Source organism: Pteropus vampyrus, unplaced genomic scaffold, assembly GCF_000151845.1.
Source record: "Pteropus vampyrus isolate Shadow unplaced genomic scaffold, Pvam_2.0 Scaffold2, whole genome shotgun sequence".
Classification (NCBI taxonomy): Eukaryota; Metazoa; Chordata; class Mammalia; order Chiroptera; family Pteropodidae; genus Pteropus; species Pteropus vampyrus.
In genome coordinates this window covers 4338975-4356487 of record NW_011888783.1, presented here as the reverse complement: position 1 = coordinate 4356487, position 17513 = coordinate 4338975, and the positions used below count along the sequence as shown (strand labels likewise).

General features: G+C 33.1%; 1 protein-coding gene across 8 annotated transcripts in view; it reads left to right on the top strand.

The window, feature by feature from the left end:
* The window catches only part of PMS1 (PMS1 homolog 1, mismatch repair system component), a 66983-nt gene that overhangs the window by 3725 nt on the left and 45745 nt on the right, over positions 1-17513 (top strand). For 7 of the 8 annotated variants that reach the window (XM_011356133.2, XM_011356107.2, XM_011356098.2 and 4 more), the window contains 3 exons: positions 3419-3570; positions 6242-6424; positions 13439-13541. In XM_011356133.2, the coding sequence (XP_011354435.1) occupies positions 3439-3570; positions 6242-6424; positions 13439-13541 (418 nt within the window). In that variant the 5' untranslated portion in view covers positions 3419-3438. The remainder of the gene's footprint in view (positions 1-3418; positions 3571-6241; positions 6425-13438; positions 13542-17513) is intronic. The other variant, XM_023528870.1, reaches the window with a different exon arrangement.

Here is a 17513-nt window from a genome sequence, read left to right as displayed (position 1 = left end):
ATATGCCAAACACTATAAGTATCATATTTACTTCTTACCACAACCATATGATACCATTATTATCTCCATTTTGTAAATGAGATGAGTTTTTTAGAGTTTAATTTCCTCAGCATTGCATAGCTATTAGTATAGGGGCTAGGACAGAACCAAAAGTAATGTGTTTTCAGAGTTTGCTTTTTTAATGACTTCTCTCTCCAGCACTGTCCAATAGAACTGTAATGTAAGCCACACATATAATTTTAAACTTTATAGTAGTCACATTAAAAAGTTAAAAAAATAAAGTGAAATTAATTTTAATAATGTTTTATATAACCCAGTATATCCAGAATACAATTTTATCCTATAATCAATGTAAAAAAATAATGATTTTATATTTTTTTCCATACCAAGTTTGAAATCCAGAGTGTGTTAACAAGTCTCAATTTAGCATAGCTACATTTCAGGTGCTTCTGGGGCTAGTGGCTACGGTACTAGACAGTGAAGCTCTTTAGCCTTAGACCTGAGGCCAGTCTGAATCTTAGGGAAAGTGAAGAGGGTGCCTTTTGCTTGTGACAGCACTAATTTGTATGAATGTTGAGGTAATGAAGTAGCCTGTCTGTCCACCGTTTTCCTGACTTACTGGGACTGCCTCCCAACCCTTGAGTGCCACAAGAAAGCTTTTGTTCACAGCTACTCTCCTTAAAACTGGGTACCCATCAAACTAAATCAAATATATAATTAGAAGGTAACTGTTAGAATTACAAAAGAATTCTCCATCTTTCCTTTCTTTTTTTTTTTTTTTTTTTAGTGCTGAGACATTTTGGCTTTTATTTCTCTCTTCTGGTGGTATAGCAACAGATTTCTAAGAACATGAAATATTAGTTAAACTTCTTGTCAATCTAGTTTGAACATTTTCAAAGGCCTCTAATTAGATCCTGAGTATTACATGCATCGACAGCTTTCCAATATGTTTCTTTAATTTATAAATTTGATAACACCTGTAGAGCGACTTTATTTACATGAAATTACCTGACCTTGTGTAAGAACATTTGAGTTATTACAAAAAGGAACTGGCTTTGGGTTGGTTTTCAGTGAACCGTATATTCCATCATCTCTTGATTTGAACTCACAACTTTTTGAATTATAAGCATTCCTTTAAAATTTTGCTTTCAGACTTTTGTATGTATGATCAAACATAATTATTCATACATAGTTTCATTTTTTGAGAGTCCATAATTTGTGATACAACTCAATATCCTTGATTATTACTATTTTTTGCTGGTAACTTTTTAAAAAACGATTTTTATTAAAATACAGCTAACATGCAATATCATATTAGTAACAGGTATATAGCATAGTTATTCAACATTTATATACCTAAAGAAGTGCTCACCCTGGATAGTCCAGCAACCATCTGACACTACAATGCAATCAAAATATTATTGACTATATTCCCTATGCTAGACACTACATCCCCATGACTTTTTTTATGTTTGGGAGTTTGAACCTCTTATTCCCCCTTCACCTTTCCCCGCCTTTTTAAGATTTTTAAATAACAGTTGTCACTCAATATTATATTAGTTTCAGGTATATAGCATAGTGGTTAGACTTTTATATAATTTATAAAGTGACTCCCCCTTGACTAGTCTAGTACCCACCTAGCACCATACATAGTTATTACCATGTTATTGACTGTATTCCCTATGCTTTACATCCCTGTGACTATTTTGTAACTACCAATTTGTACTTCTTAATCCTTCACCTTTTTCACCTCACCTTCAAACTCCCTCCCATCTGGCAGCCATCACCAGCATTTCTTTACATAATCGACTGTCATCATAAAAATAATGTACATTTTATACAACTTTATCATTTACAGAACTTTTTATGTATGCTTGCTTATTTGATCCTCACAACCGACCAGTGAGGATTTATACAATTGATGAATTAATTTTACAGAGAGATTTAAGTGGTTTGCTTCAGTTTACATGTAATGAAGATGAACCCCAAAACATGTTTTTTAAAACTCTAGTCTGGTATATTTTTTTCACTCTACTAATAATCAGCTTTGCCTTGTACAAAACAAAATATTTTGTATTTATGAATTGTGACCAGTTAACACCACTCAGAACTGAATATGTTGACCTCTTCCTAGAAATATATCTTTTAAAATCCTATGTGGTTATTATAGTGGCTATACTTCATTTCTTGCCCAGTTACTTACTCCATCTTTACATAACTCTGCTAGTCTTTTGTTGCTTGAGAAAGAATCCTAAAAGGACACCTTTTTATTTTGTTTATTTTTGTTTGGATCTAGATTCCATAGGATCAAACCATCATGTGATCTTGTAACTAGTTGTGGTAAATTAAGGATGTACCTAGGATGTACCCCACCCCCAACCTATTTTTTTGTCAAAGAAAATCTTGATTCTATACAGCAGGAGTCTCCAACCCCTGGGCTGAGGATCGGAATCAGTCAGTGGCCTGTTAGGAAACAGCAGATTAGTGGCAACGAGGGAGTGAAGCTTCATTTGTATTTGCAGCCCCTCCCCAGTGCTAACATCACTTCCTCAGCTCCACTTCAGATCATCAGGCATTACATTCTCATAGGAGCACCAGTCCCTGGTGCCAAAAAGGTTGAGGACCACTGCTGTAGGGGAATTGCATGTTATCAAGCTAGTGTTTTTTATTTTCCTGAAAACAGGTGTTAAGACAGATGCAAACCTCACTCCCTACATATTTTACATATAGGATTTCCATGTGAGATTATTTTTTCGTTCTTTGTTTGAAAAGGTTTCATTGCTGAAACAGTTACTGGCAGAGAGATTTTGGATGTACAGATTGGATTGGCGTGTAGTGAACCCTGAATGCCAGCACAAAGATTTGAGCTTTATCATATTTTGGCTTTGGGGAGCCACATGATTAGAATGATGTTTTAGGCAGAGTAGTGTAGGGGGATAGTTACCTGATATATCTGGGATCTGACTAATTGAGATTAACAGTAATTCTGGGGTCTGGATATCCTAATTCCAAGAGTTCAATAATTGAAAAAGACATTGTAACTCATAAAAATGAATGGATGACTAATAATATTTAAGCGAGACTGCCATTAAGGCACATGACTGACATCCACATCCTGAAGTGACAGTACTACTTGGTCATTCTTAGCCAGGCAGATCACATATTACATTCATTATAGCAGATTTGTGTTTATCTTTCTTTACTAATTATAGTGTGATTTATCAACTACTGTGTGCCTTAGTCTTATAAAATGGAGATGATAATGGCATCTATTTCAAAGTATTTTTAAGAAACAAATGATTTAATACTATAGAGATTGGCATAAACTGAGCCTCTATAGATGTGAGCTGCTATTATTATTGGTGTTGCTATAGTCCTGTTACTCAGGAATGTTTAACCATTTATTTTTGCCTTCTAGCTACTCTGCTAAAAGCTAGAATGAAACAGTTGCCTGCAGCAACAGTTCGCCTCCTTTCAAGCTCCCAGATAATCACTTCAGTGGTCAGTGTTGTAAAAGAGCTCATTGAAAACTCCTTGGATGCCGGTGCCACAAGCATAGATGTTAAACTGGTGAGTGTCCCTGAAAAGCCAAATACCTTTAAAAGCAAAAAAGGACTGGACACATATTTTGTCTTTACAACTATTACCTTTCTTTTCTTTATATGTACCAGTAAATTATTCATAGGACATTGGACCTTTTGTCTTGTTTAAGAGTAAATTTTTAAAACTAAATTTTAATTTAAATCAACATTAGTTGATTAGTTTGAAACGGCATTCATAATCAAAGGAAATTACTTAAACTTATTATTTATGACTCCATTACCTAAAACATGAATTTAATTTGTATTTTCTACTAATATTTATCCTTGGTTATTGCTATATGCTTACTTACATATTCTCATTTGCATTTAATTTTTTTACCTAATCTTCGATATGTATCCTTTGTTGCTTCATAGTTTTCACATTTTTGGATTTAAGTTCTATATATTATATCATTTGAATTGATACAACATGACACTCAATATGATTTATTAGAGTTATTTTGCCTGTCTACCTTCCCTATTTTAAATTAATAGCTCATGGAGGTAAGGTCTGTATTTTTTTCATTTTTGTGTCCACCATACCTGGCTAGTACCTGCTACATAAATGGTGAATAAATGGTATGTAAATGGTACATAACTGGTGAATAAATTTGTTTGAATGAATGTAATAATACATTTTTTTTGTAATTTCCTAATTGTCAGATATTTACATTATTCCTGGAATTACATTATTAGAAATAATACTGATATGAATATCTTTAAGAGACCCACTTTTTTCACATATATATGTTTATATATATATTGTATGTGTTTATAATTCCAGTTACTCCTTTTAAAACTGTAAATTAACTACTACTATACCCACATTACAAATAATTAAGCTTCTGAGAATTTGCCCAAAGTCATATAATTCATAAGTAGGAGAACTGAAATTGAAATTCAGTTCTTTCTAACTCAAACTCATTCAGGATCTTTCCTCTTTGCCAGGGGTTCTCACAATGTTTGGGTGCATCAGAATAATTTAGGGAGTTTGTTAAAACAGTTACTTGAGCCCCAGAAATTCAGATTCTAGGTGGGGCTCAAAAATTTGCATTTCTAACAAATTCTAGTTGATGCTGAGAACTGCAATTCTATACCATATTAACCTGTATTTTGTTTTTAAATATAAGCTTTTTAAACATGAAAAAAATATTATTAAACTCGAAGAAAAACAACTTATGTTTCTTAGACATTTTATATATTCAGTTTAGTCTGATTAGCATACAATTGATGGTAATTAAATAGAATTAGATAATTATATCTGATGTATTTCATTAAAGAATCTTAGGCAGACATATATCTTGTTCTTAAAGTTCTCTGGAAGAAAAACATAGTTTTACAAGGCCAACAGCAGAAGTCCTCTTATAAAAGTAAATGAAAGTACACATTTTTATATCTGGCTATGTAATTTAGTCCCTTGACATTTATGAGTTTCTCTTTCTCTGCTTGCAGAGTTTTAAAATAACTATATTGCTCTACGTAATAAAGCCTGTTTTATTATGGTTTCATATGATAATAACTATCCTGGCTAGAAATGTTTTCATAATTAGTTAATTAAAATAAACATGTTGATATTTACACATTTTAAACAAGTCTTTGTGTTATTTTTCTCAGGTTCCTGGAGTTCTAATTTATATTGAAAGATTTGGATTTCTGTAGTTTATGATTTTTCTATAAAAAGCAGACCACCTGTTTCCAGAATAACTTAGTTTTAGGTTGAATGAAAGATGAGGAATGAAATCTTGGGTGTTTCTCCCCAAGACCTTGTATATCTATTTTATTTAAAAAGTACTGATGTAAACAGTACGAAATAATTTTAGGTTATTAAAAAGATGTGGTATTATTTTAAATATCAGAGTCATTGTAATTATAGGAAGACTTTTTTCTCCTTTGAAACTTGCATCTATGGCCATACACATAAAACTGTGAAGTCAAGCTTATGATAGAAATTTTCTACCAGATTTAAAATACGGTATTCATAGAAAGTGTGATCACTATAGGAATTTAGATTTTTTTTTTTGTTATGTATGCGTATTTTTAGTGTTAGAGTGCAAATACTAAGCTATGAATTGAGGGGTATTTTTTTTCTTGGTTTTCAAATTAAAAACTCACCAAGATCGCCAAATTAGGTATATTTGCTCAGCAATTTCTTGTTAGGTGACTATACAGAAGGAAATTTAGAAAGTTACAATGTAGTAAGTATTTTAATTTCTTATGAAAGCAATAAGTCGTTCAAGAAAGTATTAAAAATTAAGTTGAATAATGATAATCACTAGACTCTTGGTGTTATTTTTGATGGTGGTAATATTCTGTTTTATTTGAGAGATTATATAAAGATATATAATTTAGAAGAATGTTTTTAGTCAAGTTTAAACATAAATTTAAACATAGATACCTATGATACTGAGACAATTCAGGGGAACCTTAAAGATCAGAATGATCTTATTTTACAGTTGAATCTGAGTCCTGGGAAAATAAGGGACTTGCCCATGTATCATAACTAGGAATTAGTAAACTTAGGAAATTAAACTCTTACTTCCTTAAGATTAGAGTTTTGTAAAAGATAAATAAAAGACAAAATTATTTCACTTGTGTTTATGTTTCTAAATGTAACACTTTAATGTCTTTATACATTAAAAGTATGTTTTAACTTTGTATAGGAGAATTATGGATTTGATAAAATTGAGGTGCGAGACAATGGTGAAGGTATCAAGGCCGTTGATGCACCTGTAATGGCAATGAAGTACTACACATCAAAAATAAATAGTCATGAAGATCTTGAAAATTTGACAACTTATGGTTTTCGTGGAGAAGCCTTGGGGTCAATTTGTTGTGTAGCTGAGGTAAGGTAATTTATATTGACTATTTTAGTGATTTTATAACCACAGAATATTAGTTAAGAAAAAACTAAGCCAGTATTTGGCAAAGAGTATTTTTTTTATTGTGGTGAATGTACATAATAAAAATTACCATTTTAACCATTTTTTAAAATTAAATTTATTTAGATAATTTTGGTTGATAACATTATATAAATTTCAAGTGTACAATTTATAAGACGATATCTTTATACTCTCTTGTGTGCTTACCAAAGTCTTGCCATTTTTAAGTGTACAATTGAGTGGTATTATGTACATTCACATTGTTGTGCAGCCATCACCACCATCCATCTCCAGAACTTTTTCATCATTCCAAACTGGAACTCTGTATCCATTAAACAATAAATCTCCATTCTCCTTATGGCCAATCCCTGTTAATCGCTATTTTACTTTCTCTGTTTATGAATTTGCCTGTTCTTATATACTTATATAAATGGAATCATACAATGTTTATCCTTTTGTGGCTTATTTTACTTAGCAGATGTCTTCCAGGTTTGTGCATGTTGTAACATGTATCAGAATTTTAGCCCTTCTTCAGGCTGAATAATCAGTATATGTAAACCATGTTTTGTTTATCCATTCACCTGTCGATGGACATTTGGTTTGTTTCCACCTTTTGGCTATTGCGAATAATGCTGCTGTGAATATGGGTATACTAAAGTTTGTTGCTGCTTTCACTTCCTTTGGGTATTTTTCCAGAAGTAGAATTGCTGGGTCGTATGTTAATTCTGTTTAATTTTTTGAGGAACATCAAAATGCGTTTTGTAGTATTAATATTTAGAAGAGGAAAAGGTGATTTAGTGGCCCATTAACTTGGAAAAATGTATTCAGTAAAATTAAACAGATAACGGTAAGCACTTTTCAGAGCCTTTGCTATACTAAAGTGCATTGTGAATCTCTAAGGTTGGTGGTTTATAGTAGGTACACCCTGCACCTACTTGGCTATGAAACCCTTTTATTGAGAAGCATATTGCTATTTTTGTTGTTGTTCTGTGGAACACACCATGGAAATACCACTCTAGTTAATGCAGGTAATTTTATTGTGCTCTAGAGATGTGAATTGATTTGGCATAAGCCCTGGTTAGTAGAGGCAGATTGGATCCTAGAACTTTGCTCTTCAGACTGATGGTAAGGTGCTTTCAGTGTCTATAAACCCCTAAGTTCAGTGTCTGACACACTTGATTTCTTGGACCAATTATATTTCACTGCCTCTGCCATAGCTTATATAACTAGTTTGTGGCAAAGCCCTTTTGCAACCTTGTTCTCTTCATTTGAATGTATCTCAGTTATTTTTTATCACATTATTTTGCACTAGCTTTTTTGTGCTGTACTGTTTCTGTGTGTTAGGCTCTGTTTTATAGAGTGATAGTATCTGTGTGCTAGTGAGTGACAATGATAATTATGAAGGGCTCTTTAGCTATTTAAGTTTGCCAGTGGCCATGTAATCCTTCATTTGTGCTTAGGCTGGCAGACCCTATTTAGGTGAGAATGCTCAAGTGCAATAAAATGATAGGATTTTATACTTATTGTTCCTGAAAAGTGGCATGGATGCAAGATACTGTTTCTGTCTCCTTATCTGATCTCTTGGCATCTACTTAGTAGCCTGGTCTCCCTGGCAGTGATATATCTCCAGGTTTAGTGGGTCCTCCCTCTGCCCTTCTGCCCTTAGAATGCTAGCGTAGTAGGTCTTCTCCATTTTTTGTGTATCGTGTCCCAGTTAGGTATTCATTTACTCTTTAACTTTGGGGCTCCATAAGGCAATGCCTAAGTAAGAAAGAAAAATTGTGGATGGGGCAGGAGGTGGAGTTTAAAGTGGGCAATTTTGTTGTTTAGTGCAGAGGACTTGTTAGAGGCCAGGTGTTCAGACATCACTAAAGGAGGAAAGACCTTACCATTCTTTAAGTGTACTCTGCTTAAAACGTTTATCCAAAAACTAACACACCATTTTCTTCTGTTATCTTTCTCAGCACTTGCTTTATTTAGGTTTCACTTGAGTCTCCAAATAAATTTTAAGGACAAATGAGTTAAGGGTACAACTGGGCATTGCCTGTCTTTCTCTCCAGAGACTGTCTGTGGGAACCTGTAACCCTGGGATCTTGTAGAAAGAGTGTTTTTAAAATTGGATGGGATTTTTACCAGGGAACCTCTGAAGCTCCCATTAATAGTACTATTGATTGAGCTCTCAGTGGCTAGTTCAGAAATCATATTTGTTTGAGAACATAAGTATTTGATATTTTTTAGCTATTGTCCAAACTTGCCTGAAAGCATTTAAGCTTTATTTTGGCAGCGTTGTTGAAAAATACATATTTTGACATTTTTGTATTTTCTAAGATGTATATAACCTGTCAGAACTGAAATTAGTCATTATTAACTTTGTCTGCTAGGTGGCAGCACTATACTTAGTCTTTTAAAATATATTGCACATAAGCCATATGGTTTATCCAAATCTTCACTGTAGTTCTGATTTTAGGTGGCTGTTTCGCAAGTCCTTTTCTAGTGGTACTGCCTATCTTGTTTCTTTATTCGATTACTTTAACCCACTTGATATCTAAGTATTTTGTCTTTTGTTTCATTTTTGAGGCATTTGAATGCCTTGAATATAAATATTTAAAATAATTTTGCTCATCAAAATTACAAAAGCAGTAAAAGAATTGTCAAAGTATAGAAAACTATAAACTTAAAAAAATTATTTTCAGTTTTCACATTGCAATGTCAGGTGCTCATTTATCTTAGAAAATATTAACAGCATTATTCTTTCCTTGTAAATCTTTGGGAGAATCACACATAGATAGATATGTGTGTGTCTGAGTGTGTGGGCATACACACACCCCACAATGAATTTTTACATATGTGTAATCCAGATCTGGATATAGACCACTGTCAGCACCCCTGAAGGTCCTTTCATGCTCCCTCCCAGTCTGTACTCCCCAAAGGTTATGGCTCTTCTGACCTATATCAACATATATTAGTTCTACCTGCTTTTGAACTTGATCTAAATGAAATGTTACAATATGTGTTATTTTTTCGCAGACATATTTTTCAGTGATAATTTAGGTTTGATTGTGCCTGGACTTTGGTAGTAATAGTAATGAACCCTGGACTGCCCAGATCCCTACATCAGGACTGAACACTCACTCCCTCAGCTACTGGCAACTGCATGCTCACAGCTGAGTCTCCGTCTGGAGATTGCCTTTACCTCAGCTAAAGAGGATTACCTTAAGTCATAACAGAGCAACCTGGTTGATGAGAGGTTGTAAAGGCCCTTTTCCAATTCACAACTCTGCCTTGCTGTCTTTGCTCCACAGTGCCCCCCTGGGGTCAGCCAAGGCATTTGTTGTGACTGGCACAGCCCCACTTCTCTTTCTGCTCTGCTCCCACAGGTAATCATCTTAGAAGCATTCCCTAATAAATGTCCTGCTCAGTAGTCTCTATCTGCTTCATGTGTATGCCACCCTACAATTTTGGATACAGATTGCAGTTACATAATAAAAATTAATGATTCAGTTATTTTATCTGCCAAATTAACCAGTGCAGATAATTTCAAAGTCATACAGCTGTAAATCATCTCAGGCTCATTAGATTGATAATATGTAATTGGGATCATATTTTGTCTCAATATTAAATGACTATTTCCCAAAACTTTAATTGTTGAAATTATTTTTTGTTAGATTATTTTAAAGATGTTAATAATTTTAGTTGTAAAAGAAAAACAAGTAGGCTTTTATCAAAATTGGCTGGAGAAATTTAAAATATATCTAATTCTATATTCTTTATTTATACACATGAATGGGCAGTTTCTTGCTCCACAGTTTCAGTACTGTCTATGTCCTTTAGATCAGTGGTCCCAAACCTTTTTGGCATCAGAAACCAGTGCTCCTATGAAAATCTAATGCCTGATGATCTGAAGTAGAGCTAAGGTGGGGAGCGGCTGCAAATACAGATGAAGCCTCACTCTTCTGCCGCTCACCTCCTTCTATGCAGCCTGGTTCCTAACAGGCCACTGACTGGTACCAGTCCATGGTCCAGGGACTGGGGACCCTTGCTTTAGATCCGTGGTGTAGAGCTTTGGTTAGAATAGATACAGGATTTTTGAAGTAGTTGGGATACCCTGCTTCCCAAATGCAACCTCCTCACAAATAATAGAACTCTGTTTAGATCTCTGTTGCTAGTCTTTCACAGTGGAATATCTGGGAGAGGGTTCTGACGTTAGAGTGCGTATATTAGTGTACAACTATGTACAGGCAAACATGCCTACTCACACACAGAAAGAAAAAGACATTTCAGTCATCCAGACAAAATCTGTATTTCAGCTGAATCATGAGGGCCATTTACTTTAGTTTTCATGTTTCAATGCCAAAGTATTCTTCCAAAAGTCAGCAAAAACAGACAGAAATGAAACTTTAACGTAATTATCTTAAATGAATTTTTGTTGAGAGGATTTTTTGCATGAATTACCAGGATACATCCTAAGTTTTTAATTTACTTTTTATCGAAAACATTGAGAAAAATTATGCTTATCTAAAGCTTAAATTCAAAATAAATAAGTAAATAATAAAAGATATGTAAAGTTTAAGTGTTTTTATGTAACTTTATAATAGTACTATAATTTCTTGAAACTCAGTAATGAACCAAAGATCAGTGTTTAATAACTGAAAGCTAATATAACTTTTAAGGTCCTCTAAGAACTTCTAAAACTTCTCCCTTTGAAATAAACTCCTTTAAAAATTTTTAAAATTAATTTCTTTATGTTTTTTAATGAACACCAGTAGATTCATTTACTGCCACAATTCCTCAGTGTCGACAGTAAGAAGCACCAATAATAATTTGTAATATTAGAGATGCTTCTGAGGTGGAGTTATTGCAGGTTCAAATGCTAGCTACTGGACTGCTAACACATTCTGAACCTGTGCCTGGTCCAAAAAAAGGTTTCCTGCCCAGGACACAGGGTCATATGATGAAATGAACTCTTGAAATACAATTCCTTCCTCTGAGGAACACACTGCATTTCATGAATTTGTGAAACATGCTTATGCGATTTATTCTTCACTGTCTTCACTGTCTTTAGCAATGAATTGCAAAGCATTTCCTATCTAAATAAATTCTAATTTTAAAAAAATTTAGTGTTGAAAAATAATAATGTGTTCTGGTTTGTTACTTTGACATAAATGTTACATTATGATCAGTGAAGTCCTATTTTGCTTTTTAGTACAACTTATTCATCTATGCCAGAGTATATTTACTATTCACTAATGTTTTTAAAGGATGAATAAGTTAATAACTGTAAAGTGCTTTGACGTAGTTAAAGGAAAAACCCATGTAACCTTATAAAGTATTAGCATCATCTTCATCTTATCATCACCCTCCCCTTAAAGATGATAGTGTAATCATTTATTCAGGACCATCTAGCAAGCCACTGGCAGACTTAATACTAGAACTCAGAGTTCCAGGGCCACGTTTGCTCAGTGACACCAACTTTAGGTCAGGTGGCTAGCTCTTTGGAGAATAGAAATAGAATTCAGTTGACCTTGGCATTTTGAAGAAGTGGTTGGTTAGATGTAGAATTGTTTTTAAAGGGACAATCATGGAGTAATTAGAGACAAGAAAGAAAATCTCTAGCAGTCTGACCTCTTTATTTTGAACAAAATCACTATTGGACACAGTAGAGTTGTAATGTGGCAGGGAAGATTAAGATTAGTTATCAGGAAAAATTTTTAATTTTACAAGTTTTAAACCATGGTATATGTTTTTGGAAGAAGTAAAATAATCACTTAAGATTGTTGAAGAACAGTTATCACAGAAACAGCAGCTCGAGGCAATGACCCTAGTAAGGATTTTATGGACGTCCCCCTCAGAGAGAATCTAGTGGGCTCTACTAGTACTGTGAGCTAGAGAAGCCATACTTTTTCGCGGTGACTCCGGTATTCCCTGCATGGTACCCACATGTTCCACTGAGCCATATGGCCTACAATACATCAGTGCGTGGTTAGGACAGGGTGACAGAACCATCAAATATAGACTCAACTGGACCTACTTGAGTTCCAGCAGTGGAGCTGAATCTTTGTAGCTTCTTCGTAAATTATATAGATTTATTTTAAGATCGTCAGCTCTGCTCTGTCCAAGGATGGCCAAGAAGGATTGCTTCCAATTCTGGGTTGGCATTGTTCACCAGAAGTGTGAGGAGGCTGCCCTTTTCTGAATCCACCCTGCTTTCCTTGCATCCCCACTCCCCACTTATGGTATTTTCTGGCAAGCGTATGGTTTACTATTGTTATACTGTCTTGCTAATTTCACAAGATAGGTAAAGCTGAGGGGAAGAGTAGCTCAAAAGAATACAAATCTTAAATTTATATTTCTATGACTGTAACATCTTAGGAAATGTTCATGCTAACTGGAATTCTTTCTTATACTTCCATATTTTAATGCTAAACTTTTTTAATTAATAAAAATTTTATATTTCAACAGTGAATTCAAAGCTTGGGTTTAAGAAAAATTAGCCATATGTACCTATGTGTATGATTTATATGCTTTTATTGTTTTGAATCATTAATCTGAACTACAGAAGTGCAACTTTATGCAGAATATAAAAGAGGAGAGTCATCACTTTACAAAAGGATGTTTGATTTTACCAACAAATTTTTGAGAATGTCTATTGAAAAGCTAACTCCCCTAATGCAGTTAAATGTAAGTCATATAATGCATATGATAAAAATAGCCATTTCAGGTATACTCATTCATATCTGAATATTTTAGAGTAAAATACTCAAAATAAAAATTAGTAATTTCACATAAAAAATATAAACTGACTTCTTGCTTATTAGTGTAATTAAGGAATATTAAAAGAGAAGTGGTCAAGAATTTATTAAGTAAAACTTTTCAGTCTTAAGTAAATATATGATAATTATTTTAAATATAATTTGAGATGAGCTCTCTGCAATATCTAAAATCATAATTTTTCTAGAGGGTTTTTTTTTTTAATTACAGGTTTTAATTACAACAAAGACAGCTGCTGATAGTTTTAGCACCCAGTATGTTTTAGATGGAAGTGGCCACATAATTTCTCAAAAACCTTCACATCTTGGTCAAGGTAAGAGAGTGGCTTTGTAGCATTCTTTAGCTTTTCTGTCTTAATTGTTTATTTAAAAAATTATTATTTCTTAAATTCAAATGTATTGCTTTGGGCTTGGACCTGGTAATAGCTAGTTAACATCCAAGAGAACATTCAGCCGGTACTGTAGCCACCAGTCTCTTAAACACTGAAGAGTTGTTCTCAAGAGGAACTGTGTAAAAGACTTTGGACAACAACATGGATTAGTTATTCCTCTATAAAAACTGTAAGAGCAATTATTTTACTCTTGCTGGATTACTAGTGTCATCTTTATATATGAAAGATAGTATTTTATTGAAATACCTAAAACATTATTAATTTGGTAACCACAATAATAAACCATACCATCAAGATATTATGATTAAATATATAATTTAAAATACATTTATTTATGGAAGACTTCAAACATAAGCACAAGTAGATAGAACAGTGTTCCTGTCACTTGTTTTCAACAATTATTAACTCATTGCGGACGTTTCATCTACTGTTCTCACCCACTTCCTCCCTTTTTGTATTATTTGAAGCAAATAAATATATTATTATTACTATTTGTCATTTAGTTTTTTAGTGTTTTATGCACTTAAATAATTTTATTAAATTTTAATGACATCCTATGTTTCCAAGTTCCTCTACTATTTACTTCTAAAGAAAAAAGTCTCTTCAGGTTTGAGAGATCCACATATCTCCTTTAATCTTTTTTATACAGCTAACTTCTGATAATAGTATGTTTAAAGTTGAGAGTATTAAATGTATGACTTTTTTTGAGTCATGTTCACAAGAATTATTATATTCGAAATGGTGCTTGTGTTTTTTTCTTTGTTGTTTGCCCTTTTTCTCCTTCAGTTTGTATTGTAAATTTATTTTTAATTTTGTGATCCCTCCTCGTAAAAATCAAAGTACTGTATTTTTTTGGTGGTTTCTTCCCTCCAGTTTTAATGTTGGATTTATTTTTTTCAAATGACTCATCTTTCTTCATTGAAGTGTATTTTCCCGTTTCTTGATACTAAATTCTCTCATTCTTATTTTAATGATCCTTCAATTAGTTATTGATTACTTTTAGTCATTAACATTTAACATTTTTGTATCCATATATAGGAAAGAGTTAATAGAAACTCCTAAGAAAGCACAACAACATTTCTTCTTATTTATTCAGTTAACAAAAATGAGTTCATCTAATTACTATTTAATTTGACGTATGATAATGTTGTACATATTTTATTTAAAAATAATAGATTTGTTTCTTTTTATGTATGAAAGGTTAGGATGAAGAGCAGGCATTTTTAAATATGGTCCCTCTCCAGAAATGCTCTGAACCCAGTTCTTAGGAGTTCAAATTAGGAAACCATTAGGAGATATTCAAGTGCTTATCTAGTGGAGTACTTTGAAGTAATCTAGTCACCTTATAAAACTTAAATGTATTTATTTTTATCTTAGTAGTATCTAGTCTAATCTGGATGGCCAATGGCTTTGCATTACTCATACTTCTTATCCTTTTCTGTATTCATCTTCATGAGAACTATGAAATAACAATTCTTAAATGTAGACTCCTTCTGGTCTTTGCCCGTTTGCTGATTGATTTTTTTCTTTTCTTGCTGACATAGTCTTCTACTTCTAGTGAAGTCAGGTATACATTAAAGGAATTTCTACGGTCAGTAAATGAACCTTATTTTCTTTAGCAATATTCCCTTTACCTTAAGAAACAACGTACTTGGAAAGTCATTAGTTGCTAAACTAGTAGTAATTGCCTTTTACAACTCACTTTTTCCCCCCAAATACAGTTGATTGGCTAGGAAAATAACAAAAAATTAAGCTCTTAGTTTCAAATTGCTCTAGGTGGATGTATTATAGAAATCCACAAACACTTACCAAAGCATTTTATATTCATATTACCTTAGTGCTGATAGTTTTTGAATGATTGAATCACAGACTCACATTTCACTACCAGCTGTCATTCAGCTTCCATTTAAATATTTTCTGTGTAAGATAAAACTACAGTTCAATCATCTTAATTAATACCTGTGCATTTAAGGTTTTTGTAGATTAATTTCTGCTGTGGTGTGAACATCTTTACTACTCAGTCACTCCCCTTCTCATCTGACAGGTTGGTACCTATAGCTAGCCTAACTGTAGGTGCAGGGACAACTTACAACAAAATATTTTCAGGCATTGTAAAATTCATTACCCTTTTAAAAAGCATATTTTAAAATGTCTAAAAATAGTTTACTGGAGATTCCAGTTGTGGTTTTCCAAGGGTAGGTATTTGTTTTATGGATTAATTTAGCCATTTAAAATGATTTATGTGTTTAACAGTGTGTCATTTTAAATTACCCTTACCTTCTCTTTGCTTCTGTTTTAAGACATTTAAAAAATTAACACGAAATGTGAAAATAAATCTCCAGCTTTTAACTTACTTTATCAAGAACCTTGACTGAATTATTTATTTTAGTCATACTTTTTTGCTGTCATCTCTTCTATTCTCTTTATCCTAGATAATCAGTATTAAGCTTTCTAAATTGATGTACCCTTCTCACAAATTATTTTAATACCTCCTAGTACTTCTCCCATAGAAATTTCTGAGATATCAAAAGTTGTATATTTACAGCACTCCGATCAGGGTATTTCCTTTCCCTACCCTGTTATTAGAGCAGAGCATCATGTTCTTTGCAAATCCCTGCTATGTGTAATTGTGCATGTATTGAAAGATTTTTCAACTTGAGGATGGAACTTTTATTCATTAAATAGTTTAAGAAAACCCTGATATATGCAAGCAACTATAGCTCTTTACATTGGGAATATAAATAGCTACCTTTATAAATAGTATAACATAGGGTCATGTAAAAATATATAACAGGGAATATATTATAAGACTACAGTTTAATTCTGGTGTTTGTAGAATGTGCTAAAGTTAGAGAGCTGAGCAGTTCTCTTGTAAAATATAATAGTATAGTAAGGCCTCCCTATTGCCCAGTATTATGTGGTACTTTTTTTAAAGGATATGCATTTCAGTTGGAATCAGCACAGTTTTTCATCATTAAGTTTTATTCAAACATATAATTCTTGGCTTAATTAGTAATTTTCAATTTATTCAGAATATTTTTAGCTAAAGCAATTATTTATCAATATATTTGCATTAGATATATATGTTCTTTGATACATAACATATTTAAGAATCAACATATACCTTTTCCTTTCACAAACACATTTATATTTTTCCCAACTGATTTCTGCCTGCCTTCCTTCCTACTGTTCACAGCTACAGTATATGCCATTATATTTGTCATAGGTTAGTAGAGAACACAGATGAATAAATAAGTGGTGACAGTAAAAAGAAACCACCAGCTGCCAAGAGGAAGTTTAGCAATTTTTTTAGAAAGGAACATCTGAGTTTGAAAATGGTAGTTTGATAGGGGTAGAAGTATAACCTTTCAGCCAGAGAAGAATGATGGATGTAGGTGATTTCAAGAAACCATTGCTCTCTATGTAGCAAGAAAGGGAAAAACACATGATTTCAAAAGCCTGTATTAAAAAACAAAACAAAAACAAAAACTAAAAACAACAACCATTGAGGAACTATGTCACAAAGAAATTTAAGTGAATTAAGTTCAAAAGAAAGATGGACCCCCTTCCTAGACAAGAAAAAATGGTGGCTGCTTGCATCCCTGGGAACGTTAACTGAGCCTGGAGGCATAATAAGCAAAGGAGCAAGCCTGCTGTAGACTTTCATGGCTCTAGGAGAAACCAGCTGAACTTTTAATAGCCACATGTGAGCTGACGTGACAGATTGGTAGATGAGGTTCTCAGACACAGAAGTAGTTCAGGTCAGATGCCAAATCTCATTAGGACTTTTACTGGGTAAGCAGTGATGAAGATAGTTGAGACTGAGCTAGAGAAAGATGTTAAAGTCTTGCAGTTCTTAGATCCCAAAGCCTTGCTAGAGGAAGAGACCTGTTT